This window comes from Sorghum bicolor, chromosome 1 (assembly GCF_000003195.3).
Source record: "Sorghum bicolor cultivar BTx623 chromosome 1, Sorghum_bicolor_NCBIv3, whole genome shotgun sequence".
Taxonomy (NCBI): domain Eukaryota; kingdom Viridiplantae; phylum Streptophyta; class Magnoliopsida; order Poales; family Poaceae; genus Sorghum; species Sorghum bicolor.
In genome coordinates, this window is record NC_012870.2 from 10,898,423 (window position 1) to 10,911,421 (window position 12,999).

A 12,999-nucleotide genomic window follows, 5' to 3' on the forward strand; every position below is an offset into this window, starting at 1 on the left:
CACTTAGTTCGAGGAAAAAGGATGGAGTTGTGAGAGCACTTAAAGAGGTGGTACTCCATAAACTCCAGTTTTTTGTGGAGCTGCTCCATGGTGGAGTTTATGGAGCAGAGTTTGTGGAGCAGTCACAAACACCCCCTAAAACTCTACTCTCTGGCACAATTGCAACCCCCCCTCCCCACCTCCTATAAATTCTTGATTGGCCCTGTTGCTTAGGATTATATATTAATTGATTTATATCTATGCTTATTAATCACGTGTCTCGTATGGTAGAGAGGACATACTCTTTTTTTTTTTTTGCGAAGAATAGAGAGGACATACTCCTTCAGAATCCAGCGAGAAATCTCCTCCAGAATCAATCCAGCGAGACATCATCAGGATCCAGCGACTGTCTGAATTCATTTGCTCTTTTTTCTTTTATGTGAATTGAGCCATTCGATCACGATGTCCATGTTCATCTTGTAAATGTAAATGTAAAGAGTCGGAGATCGTTCCTTAACTTCTGATAAAGTGACAATCAATCGAGATTCTGACAACCATGATTGAGCCTTGGGTTTCGCCGTCGCCGCAGTGGCATTGGGGCAAAACTGCACTCTATGTCAGGCCTTGGCCCATATAAATAATATTCCGCAAAGTAGCCCATTTAACCAGCCGAGAAATTAACCATTAGGCTCATTGGGCCAGTGTACCACAGTCCACAGCTGCACATTAGCCAGCCGAGAAACGATCATAGTATATTGGACAATTTTCCGTGGCAGGAAATCACCATGGCTGTCTACATATTTACAAAATGGGCAGCACAAAAGAAATCCCATACAAAACAGGCAGCACAAAAGAAACCCCAGTGCCTGGACATGTCAGTGCTGGTTCATCTAATCGATGGACTCCAAGTCCTTTGTACCAACATGGTCCTTTTTCATGGCCTCAGCTGCCTCCCTGCGAAATAAGAGCATTAAACAGACCCATCAAAGCCGGCATAAGAAACAACTTTTCTCCCTCAATAAAATCTTTCTTGAAAATGTATATATCCTTTTATTCTGGCAGAACTTTCATGCCTTAAGGGCAGTTTATCCCAAAAATGGAGTTCACCCAAACCTTGCGATTATTATGAAAAAATATCTAAACGGTTACTATAGCCATTGCACATGATACGAATGGCTTACTGTCATGGAAAAGAAACCAAAGAAGAGATCCACACACACAAAAAAAAAAATTAGTAGTCAATAAAAGGTTTACCAGAACATTCTCTCCATCACAGCATTTGAAGGGTCTAGCTTGAACCCAGCCATGAATGCATTACATGCTTCTTTGTACTCCTGGGATGAAGATTTGAGCTGATAAATATACCACTAGGTGACATAAAACAGTATACAAGAGGAATTATGCCCTTCGATCTAACCTTGAGTGACATGAGGGCAGTTCCTTTCCTGTAGTAACCTTTTATCCATTCAGGTCGCATTTTGATGCAAGTACTGGCATCAGACAGAGCCCCTGTTGCTTCGCCAATTTGAAGAAGGCACAAGCTCCTGTTTGAATACAGTGTTGCATCAGCTGGGTCTAGTTCAATTGCCTGCATCAGAACACATGCGAACTCAGTGCTCTTTCTCAAAAAAAAAAAGGAACTCAATGAGCATCACAATCCAACAACTTTTGACAACAGCAGACAAAGTGTATGACTATAATCAATGCCATAATGGTATATTGATGTCTGATGAAGGTTCTAGATTGCAACCTGAAAACAAAGGTTTGAATTCAGGCCTTTCAAACACCAGCAGGTGTAAAAATAAGTATACACCCCTCTGCTAATGCATAGTATTAATGAAAGCATAGGTTAAGTCAAGCATCAGAAGAGCACAATAACATAAAGTTCCTCCTAGTATCACCACCAACCTTGCCATAGAACTTTGATGCGGTAAGGTAATCCTTTCTCCCAACAGCCTTATCACCATTTAATTTCAGCTCATCTTTCATGCTTTTATCATATTGCTCAGCCTAAATTATGAAGACAAATCAAGCTTCAGATGAGCATAATAAAAACAAATTGTAAATCATATCATCACTGACCTCCCCATATAGCTTTGATGTGGCAAGATGGTTCTTTCTCCCAACAACCTTGTCACCATCTAATTTCACCTTAACTTCCGTGCTTTCCTCATGCTTGCCAAAGACACAAGTTCAATGAGGTGACATCACATTAACATATGCAAGGATTTCAGAAATAACCAAGTTGCATACAGTTAAAACAAACCATCTCTTTTAAAAAATGTAAGTGCAATGCAAAAAAGCATTGTGTAAACTAAGATTTCAACCTAGGCTTGTTTTGCAAGCAAATGCCACCATGGTGACATGGTACTGTATTCAACTCATTTCAATCCACTTCACCAGGAGATTATAATATAGAAGGTTAAAAAAATCCCATGCCAAAGCATAGGTCTAGATTGGGCCTAGGTCGTGTCTGTTCTCAAATGGGCTATAATGCCGCTGTGTATGTGTGGGGGTAAGGGTTCAGGGGTTTTCTCAACCTGCTTGAGGTCTTCTTAGCAAAAATGGCCATGGGTTGCCCCCACCCCCAAACCCCCGGTTGAGTTTTTTTTAATAAGTGTAAACATGGAAAACTATAGAAACATAGACTGTTGACTAGGATCGTAGAATCAGATCAATTAGTTAAGATCGTAAAGACATAAAATCGTATTGTAAAATCATAGATTAACAAGGTGTGTGGGTGCTCCGGCCTTTTGTAGATGTGCCCAGACTATCTTGCAAATGAGGGAGTATGTATGAACACATAAAGTTCATACCTTGGGCTTTGAATGTTTCGAATGTTTTGAATATTTCGAGCGTTTTGATTTGACATGAGAAATAATTCCATCAACACTCCATTTTGACACAGTTTGAATGGGAGAAGTGAAAGGAAATAGCATCTCCACATGCTTTCTTCTTCCACAGCTTGCAGCAGTTTCTATTGGCATAGCACCACACTGTCAGGCAACACAAGAGGAACCTTATTATAAGCTATGTCAGGTGATTCAAAAAAGATGACGGACATCATATAGGAATAGATGTAACAACTGAAATGGCAGACATGGATTTCTCAAAACTCATCTGTACTCAGCACACACAAACAGTAGAATATGCAACAAATACATAAAAAAAGTTAAATACATCAGCAATCCATGAACTTGTCCCGGTGTGCCACTTAGGTCCATGGACTCTGAAAATGCATTTCTGGGTCACTAAACTTGTTAAATGATGCGCCCCAAGTCCATAACAGTTTGTTGGCGCTTCCTTGCTGACGTGGCAAGATAGCATGGCATATGTTTTTTTTATGAACAAATGGATTTCTAGAGTTTGTGGACCTAAGTGGCACAACATGACAAATTCATGTACCTCTGATGTATTTAACTCAATGCAAAACAATTAAGCATTGCTATTGTAATGACCACGAGCACTGTCTTTTTCTTGCAACAGACTCATATCTGAGACCAATTTCCTGAAGGAAATCCGTAGTTGACTAGTTGTACTGTGTCTTCGAGAAAGAAAAGAAGCAATACTATTTATTTCCCTTCTTCAGCACTAAGCACTACTCAAGTGACACAATTAGATGTACTTAAGTACTATTCATGTTGACATTCTAGTTCCTCACGTAACTAGCTCGAAGTACCACAAATTCGAGACCAATTTCCTTGACCTTAAGTACATCTGCCCAAAATCTCAAGAACAAAGGTCTCAAGATAACAAGGCACAACCTCTATCCTAATTGTAGGATCCAAAATAATGAAGACTGCATTTGACCACGGGATAGTAGTTGCAGTAGCAATAGGGAAGCTATCAACAGATGTGCCACATGGTAACAAACTGTTAGTCACTAACATGAAGGTTGTAGAACATTGATTGTATGGCTTAGGAAGAGGCATTATTGTAAAATAACAAAAAGATGCCTATACCAGAATTTCCCAAGTATCCTAAACAAAACTGATGATTAACAAAATTTAAAAAAAGATCCTCCAGTAAAAGTGTATATGTATATTTATTGGTAAAAAAAATACCAGAAGGGATTGCATGATTAACGAAACTGCAAGCAGCAAGAACAATGAGCAGGTAAAAAGAATAAAAATGTTGAAAAATACTCACACAACTATTTGGAATGTTAGCATTTGCACCAGCCTTCAACAAATACTTAATGCAGTCAGTCAAGCCATGAGTAGTTGCGACCACTAAGGGAGTGTCAGGATCAGTAGAATTCACATCAGCACCTGCCTGTAGATATGGATTACATAGAATAAAAGTTGTGGCAATTTATCAAAAAATGTTAATACCATACTCATTCTATGAGATTAGACTTTTGATATATTTTTATTCTCAGACCCGCAGGAAAGATGTGCCATTGTATAAAAAGATACAAATGGTCCGGTTATATGCCGATTCCACGGCTTGGATTAGTTTTGAATGAGTATGATATTGATACAATGACATGAAGTGAAGGTGAAATAGTCGCTTACCTCAACAAGTACCTTTACACACTTCAAAGAAATACATTCCTCAAGTCCTTCTGTAGTAGCATGAAGTGTTGCAACCAATGGTGTACCTAAAACTTCTGAAACCATGTTCGGCTACAATTTTTTTGAAAAAGAAAACATCACCTCTAGTGAAAAATGTATTGAATATGATCTATGCAATACATAAAATACTGGACCAGAAATATGGAGCCAAAATACTTTGAAGTACAGAACACATCAAGATGCAAATGCACAGTTCATATTCAAAACCTCAAGCAATAGTATACATATAGAAACTCCCCCCATTCTTATAATACCTTGCCTTTGCTTACAGTCAGCATAAGAAATACTGCAGGATCATAACAGCCCCCCCCCCCCCCCCCCCCCAACACACACAGACCAAAAAAGAAGTGTAAAACAGATATCTGTATTGAGTGGCAAACGTAACTAGAAATCACAGAAGGGTACAACACTCCCCATGTCCATACTTGAAACTGAGAAGGCATTAAAGATGCAAAACAATGCACCATCCATAATCTCATGGTATACCATAAAGATTGAACAATCACAAATATAAGGAAATAAGAAGATGCAACTGTAAAAAACAACAGGTCTAGATGAAATGTTTGTTCCAGCTGACAACTCCCTACATGATTTTGAGCTGATAGTAACTGTAAGTACAGATGAATATCAAGAGTTGAACTGTTGAAGACTTGAAAAAGTTGAGATAAGGTCACAGTGGATTAGTAGAAGTGTACTCCAAGTCTCCAACAAACTACATGCATTAGCATTATTTACCAAGGTAGCATACAAAACACAAGTTAAGAAGAGTAGGGTTTGCTAATTACATCTGCATGGTGCTCCAATAAAATTTTCATGACACTGGCCTTCCCATAGACAGCAGCAATATGTAGTGGCGTCGCATGAAAATAAGTTAGATCAACACTGGCTCCTCTAGATAGTAACAGCTCTGTTACTTCGGCATGCCCTATAGAAAAAGCACAAAAAAACCAAGTTACAAGCTTTCACTCTCCTAAATACCATGAGCATAAGAATTCTTACACAAATTGACTAAACAACGAGGATATAATATTAGAATGTATGGTTTCATCATACATTCTGAATATATAATTTAAGTAAAACTCATCTGGAAGAACCTAACCATGTTCTATATGATCTCAAATACCAGTCATGCGACTGCTAGTTCTCAAACTTGGAACAAAAAAAAGGCATCTGAAACTGAAGGTAAAGTAGTGATGCCCCCAACATCATCTCATCCAGGGGTCAAAAAGGTAAAGAACACACTTATTATGTTATTGGGCAACACTAAAGGACAGAAAATAGGGAAAGCATACAAAAGATCAGCAAGTAATCTTTTCAAAGCTTGTAAGAAAGCTCAAAGAACAAGAAAACCACATCTCACTAAGAGCAGAAAACGAGCAGTGGCAGAAATACTAACTATCCCAGCACAATAAACTGTTGTACTAAATCTATTCCTTTTATACAACAGCAAATCTGCAGATAGAAAGTTCAGAAAATTTAGAGGGAACACCATATTTTGCAGCACAGTGAAGAGGAACTTGGCCAAGTTCGTCTTGCAGATTTGGATTAGCCCCGTTGTCCAGAAGGTATCTCACAGTGTCGAGTCTCCCATCCAATGCAGCAGAAGACAAAGCTGTCAAACCTGCCATATAAGATGAAACAAAGTCACTGGCTGTAAATGTAATCATCAGTACAATTACAAATCTACCAAGTCGGCAAGTCCCAACTATAGAGCATACAAAAGATACGTGCACAGGGTAATAAACATATAGTCATCTAGCTGCAAATATGATGTTTAGTGAAAAGCCAAGTTAGTTGGAAGCCAACAAAGCAGAGTTGATAAATACCCTTGACAACTGGCAAGAAAAGATGCAAAATTTCAATGATAGCAGGCTACGTCAAGCAACAGTCCACGGATTTAATGGCACGAATTTAATGAACCCAGCATTTCAGAGTTAATGGATCTCCAATGGAACAAGTAGATAAATTATGACGAACGCTGCAAAATCAGAGGCTCATGGATGATGCATCAGAGGAGCGAAACCTTAAGGCAGAGAAAGGAAGCGCGCACATACCAAACTGGGCGCTGCCGTGGTTGACGTCGAAGCCGAGGTCCTCCACCAGGTACCTGACGACATCCAGCCTCCCCATGCGCGCCACCACCTGGAGCGGGCCCAGGCCGTCAAAGCACACGTCCGCTAGCAGCGCTCTCTCTTCCGCGTCCTTGCCGCTCGCCATCTCTTCAGTCCGATCACAAAATGAGTCCGTCAGCAGCAGTTAGACCAAACAAATACTAGCAGTAGCCGCGCTCGGCGCTACCCGCGAAGCAAAGGCCAAAGCAAACCCCCTCCAAAACCCCAGCGCAAAATGCAAGGCGAAACAAGTGTGGCTGGGGGGGGCAGCGGCCGCCGCATCGGCGGCGCGGCAACGGAGATCGATTCCAGGTCGGGATGTCGGCGATCGGCTTACCCCTGAGGCGGGGGATGTCGCCCTCGAACGCGGCCTCGAAGAAGTCCATGTCCGGCCCCGTGGTGCCGTACGGAAGGTTGCGGTTCAGGCAGAGAATGGTTCTCATCTTGAATTCGAAGGGTGCCTCCATGGCCGCCGCCGGCGACGACGACGGTCGAGGTTCGTACAGGTCGCTAGGGTTTCCGCCTCCGCGGGCCGCGGCGGGGGGGTTTGGGATGGTTGCGTGCGGCGAGCTGGTTTGAGATGAGAGGAAGTGCGGACGTGAAGTAATGTAGTAGTGGAAATGTTGGAATGCGCACGCGCACCCGGCACCCGGCACCAGTATGCGGCAGCGGCACACTGGGAACTGGGGGAAGTGGGAAGGGGAAGCCGTGTTGTGGCTGGGATGTCGCATGTGTCCGTCCCGTGTGTGCATCCAGCGTATTGTTGTTTTTGGTGCTGCCGCAGACATCACAATGCAGCAAGCAAGAAAGAAAAAAAGAATGAAAAAGAAAAATAGGCAATGTGCCTTGGAGGCCTGGAGGAAGAGTGAGCAGAAGCCGTTTGTTCACGAGCAATCAACAGTATTTAAAATGGGGCTATATTGTGATGGTGACTAATAAACAAAATTGTCTCTTGATTTACTCCCTTTTTGAGCCTCTCTAGTTTGTAATCTTTTGTACTATGTACCTTTGTTTCATTTAATTTAATCTTTGTAGGGGCTGCAGCCCCTCCAATTCTTCCAAAAAAACTAATAAACAAAATTGTACATAAAGAGCAAATAATTACTACTTTAGTAAAAAAATATTTATAGGATATGGGCTAGTCAAACTAGTTTAAGTTTGATCAATTTTATAGTAAATAATTAATTTAATGATACTTATTTTGTATTATAAATGTTAGTGTCTTTTTAAATTTTAGTCAAATTTCAAACTGTTTAACTTCTTCAAAAGTAAGAATTCATTTTCTTAGAACGGATGGAGTAGACTATAATCAAATAGCTACAAAGGGAGATTTTACACTTTGATAATCAACAAAAAGTGAGCTTAAATCAACCCGTTGAGTGTGTGTTTTTTTTTGAAAGATCAAGTTATCAACTTTCATCGGTAGAAGAGAGCAATTTACAAGGCTATGTAGGCATAAGCCTCGCCTATATTTTTCCATGGTTTTACAATGAAGTGAAGACCGCGCCACCCCTAAAGTACTTGAACTCGCTTTACATGAAGATTAATAACAACTTAATAGCACTGTCTATGTAAAAAACCCATTTGGCGTAGTTTGTGCCGGCTACACGTGCATTGGTAGAATCATTTCGAGGCCCTTGTTCCCGATGAATATCCACATCCTTGCCTCGTCCCATGTTGCACTGAGCACTTGAAGCGGTGTCCTGCTAACCTTTTTGAAAACGTGGTTATTTCTTTCTTTCCAAATTTCTCAATTGGTTGACTAGACCATCGACCTTACTCTCGGTCTTATGGTTTGTGGTCTATTGTTTCCTATCTCAATGAACAATTATCCCACATCCTAGAGAATGAACAATCCCTATACATCTCGTTAGGTTGAGCATGATGTATGGCACAACCAGTTGAGTCTAATGTATGGCCATGCATCCAACTTTTAGGTTGGAGTCATACTCAAATTTAGATGCAATCAATTGCTCTCACTTTAGGTCTTCGTTTGGATTGTTCATGTATCCACTTCAATCTATATGTGTTTACACATGGATTGAGGTGGATATATGTGCATCTGAACAAAACCTTAATTTGAGCACATAGACGGCTTGAGAACCTGAGGCAAGATGCACAAGGACCACAACATCGACATGAACGTGAACAAGATGGCAACGATGATTAGAGGTGCGACCTAATGGAGATGGACATCGAGGACTAGTCGGAGCCTCTGTCGAATGGGTCACGGTTTCCGTCGCGACCTGAAGATGTCGAGGTCAAAGACCTAGACGAAGCTAACGGTGGCGGCATGTGCAGCAACCTGTCGTCTCCGCTATGGCTCTCAGGACCATAACTCTAGTCAGACATCTTCGAGGGCAACGCCTCTAGCCCCCATGCCTATAATGGTGGAGAGTAGCAAAGCAATGGGAGTTACCCGTCTTTGCGCCACCCGCGCCTCCCATGTTGCCCATACACAATCATCATCATTCGCTATTGTGCCCGCACTCCGCTGTAACAGTGAGAAGGTGCACGGGCACCACTTTTTTTTTGAGGGTCGACGGGGGAGAGGTGATCCCCACCTGAAAATATTTATTTTAGCCCAAAACGGCTCGCAATTTTGAGAGGTTACAGAAGCTACAGAAGTTACATGGCAACAACATGTTTGTGTTGACGGTCACAGAACTTCTAAGATAGGAAAATAGATTATGAATGTCTCTATCCTCTATCCTTGCCTTGCTCTAGCCATTTGCAGAATGGAGCACCAATGATTTATGATGGGTCTTTTCCTCGTTGGGAATCTGTACAGCAGTTAAGCATTCCTAGAGCACCTGATTCACTGTTTCGTTTCTGAATATCTTTGCATTCCTCACCTTCCAAATCTGCCAACATACCAAAGCGACAAAGGACGGTAGCTCTGGAATTAGGTTGGAAGGTTGACCTTGAACTGAATGTAGATCATTCATGTCCACTGAGATTATGGACAGAAGGTTCATTCTTGCCCAGACATCGCGGCCAAGAGTGCAACCATCGATGATATGCTCCGGTGTCTCATCGGCAACGCTGCAGATTTCACAAGTTGCGGAATCAACGATGCCTTTCCTCGAGAGCACCGAACGACACTGAATTTTTCTTTGCATTAGGAGCCATATGAACAGCTGCACCCTGGGAGGTGCCAGGCTTTTCCAGATGAATGTTGCCCTTGGATTACCTCTCTGTCCTCTTGCCTTGATCATCTTTGTACAGTGCACCACTGTCCAAATTGTTGTTCGGCCTGAAGAAAGGTGAGCTTCTCTTGTTAGGTATCTGAGTTAGGGTTGTTTGATCGATGACCTGAAGCACCAGCTGTAGCTCTTGTTGATAGGCGAGGCACTAAGGTTGACAGTAGACCGGATGTTTTGATCTCCCAGACGGTAGCCTGTTTGAAGGTGCAGTGAGACATAAGAGCTGGGAACCTGTCGGCCAGCGGTTCAGAAGGAGTTACACTTGCCATCGCCGACCACGACAGTGGTAATGGCCTGGTATAGAGGAATGATGGCCCTCAAAGTCTGCCAGTGATCACCATGTAGGTCACCGCTCAAATTCGTGATGGAAGCCCGTCTCGGCACCCATTCTACCCAAGCAGATGATTGGGGGCAGTGAAGCCGATGCAGGACAGTTCGTGGACGAAGAGGTGGGGCGACCATAGTGGCCATGGCGCCGCGAGCAGATACAGATTCTAGAGAGTAAGAAAAGGGATGACACATAAAGCTAAGGAAGAGTGTGAGCTTCTTTGTACCTTGAGAAAAATACCGTCATTGAAAGTTTGCAGTCTCCATCTCATTTAAGCTTCCACGGTTACTTGCTGTAACATCCAAAATTTGAATTTCAATTAATAGGATTTAATTTGAATTATTTAAGAATTTTAGTGAGCATTTAATGTAGCAAATAAACAATTTTGTGGAAATTTAAAATTTATCATAAGCTTAGTAACATGATTTTGTGCATTCATGCTGAGACATATTTTATTTTGTGTTGATTGTATTTAGTTTATATTTAATTGTCCTCAAAATCCTTTTTGAAAAAGGTTTAAAAAAAAAAAAGAATAAAACAAAACAGAAAAAAAAAAAGAAAGGAAGCCTTCCAGGCCGAGGCCCAGCTCCCCTCCCCGCGGCCCAGCAAGCCGCGGCCCAGCCGGGCAGCAGGCGTGCCCCCTTTCCTTTTCCCTCTCTGGCCGACAGCTGGGCCCCGCCCCTTCTCTCACTGCGACGTGGGACCCAGCGCGCAGCGCCCTTCTTCTCCCTCGCCGTAGCCGAGTGGAACTCGGTGGGAGCAACCGAACCAGCGTGATCTTCCAAGATCCCGAAACTCTCGCGATTTTTTTTGCCGTTTTGTGCGCTATAAAGTCCCTTTCCAACCCCGCGGTTTTCCCTTGCTGCGCGGCTGCCGAACCGAGCCCTAGACGCTCTAATCGGTGCACGTTTGGATCTCGCCGAACCGCGAGTCGAGACACCACCGTGGCGCGAGCTCTCTGCCCACTCACAGGCCGAAACGATCCCCTAGGTGCGTTCGCGTGAAGCTCCTCTACCTTTCGGTGCTCTTGATTTCGTGTTTGGTGCTCAAAATCGCGAGTTGGGAGGTCGCCGGTGAGGCGCACGGCGGCGCTCATGGCGCACCACCGCGCCGGACCTCTCTCCGGTGGCCGGCCGGCCGGTGTGGCAGTTGGATGAATCGGGAGCCGTCCGATCGGAGATCGACGGCTGATAATAGAAGATACCCTTTCGCCGGCTGTTTTCTTTAAGAGCCCCTGAAGTTTTCGCTTATCAAACCCGCAGTCCAAGGCGCTTTGGCAGTTTACGCTTTCCCCATTTGAAAACGTATTTTGTCGGTTCAAGTGAAAAGGCGTAATCAGATATTTACAGTTTTGCCATTGGAATTGAATTGAGCATAAAATATTCATTTTAATTCCGTTTTTGTCCATCCAAATTTCGTTAGATTTGTTTCAATGAGCACTACATGTTAGAAGTATTGGTTTACTGTTTTGAAACTTTTTAATTCAGCAGTAGCATTTAATTAATTATTTCTCTATAGGAAATCTTGGAAAATGCATAACTTCTCCGTTTTAATTCCGATTTTCGTGAACTTTACGTTTGTGTGATCGTAGCGCTGCGTAGAATATTTCGATAAAGTTTTATCTTTGTTTTACCACTGTTTGGTGTATTGTTCTAATTATATCTTGTTTGCTTCGTGTATGATTGTCTACATTGGATTGCGTGTTGTTGATTGGTGATTGGGGTTAGACGGTGAGCCGTACGTTGGTGCTCAAGATCAAGTATTTGAAGACCAGCAGGCTCAGGAGAGCTTTGAGCCAGGCAAGTATAACTTGGGATTGTCCTTGTTACCTATTCACTTATAACTACACATATACGTCATATGCATGCTATCACCTTGTCGACCTTAGCAAAATCATAGATGATTGTTACCTGTATTCCTTGCTACCTACTTGATATGCATTTGTTGTAGATGTGCTAGTGCTTGAAATAATCCATGATCTTGTAAGATGATTAATAGCTATGCAATGAACATAAAAGAATGACAAATAACTGTATGAGATCTTGTCTGTACGTGATCACCCGGGATAACAGTGCAACCATGAGGGCTATAATGGCTCTGGCTTTAGCTCAGTATGGAGACCTTTTCTAGCTTGTTAGAGGTTACCCGAAAGGGCGGAGGGGCTGAACCGACACGGGTATAGTGCGAGCCCCTGTCCCTATGTGTATAGGCTGCGCGTCATTGTGCCATTCGGAAGGGGGGTATCTATATCTGCTCGCAAAGGAAACCTTGCGGCCCTAACTTGTTAGACGAACTTTTGAAAGGCTTCATAGTGATCCCTGCCGACCTCCCTAGGAAGGGGGTTAAGAGATTAGCTACCTCGGGCGAAAGGGTAAATCATGACTCATGGGTAAAGATGTACAACCTCTGCAGAGTGTAAAACTGGTATACTAGCCGAGCTCACGGTCAGGAGCGGCCTTGGGGACATCTACATTAAGATGATGAGCTTGTTATGTTATTACGTTCATTTGATTATCGTTTATGCTATGAGATTAACTATGCTTACACATGATCATGGGATTAATGGATTATTTATGCCTCCTTGACAATTGTTCATTAATTATGAACATGCTATCCACTATTAAAAGCTAATTGCAGTCAAACCAGTGTCAGCTATTTGAGCCTCATGAACCCCTGGTTATACTTGTTGAGTACGATATGTGCTCACTCTTGCAATTTCCCAACACCTCAGGATATGATAATGAAGATGACTGGAATGAGGATTACCGTAATGAGTACTAGGTTTGGGGTCAACCAGT

General features: G+C 42.5%; 1 protein-coding gene across 1 annotated transcript; it reads right to left on the minus strand.

The window, feature by feature from the left end:
• Nucleotides 633-7,271, minus strand: LOC8056721 (tankyrase-2). The gene is made up of 12 exons (XM_021454352.1): nucleotides 7,005-7,271; nucleotides 6,611-6,775; nucleotides 6,046-6,177; nucleotides 5,342-5,481; nucleotides 4,497-4,607; nucleotides 4,129-4,254; nucleotides 2,796-2,975; nucleotides 2,062-2,154; nucleotides 1,888-1,989; nucleotides 1,397-1,567; nucleotides 1,234-1,313; nucleotides 633-933 (listed from the first exon to the last, which is right to left on the minus strand). The coding sequence occupies exons 1-12, from the start codon at nucleotides 7,132-7,134 to the stop codon at nucleotides 870-872; spliced, it is 1,494 nt and encodes a 497-aa protein (XP_021310027.1). The 5' UTR covers nucleotides 7,135-7,271; the 3' UTR covers nucleotides 633-869.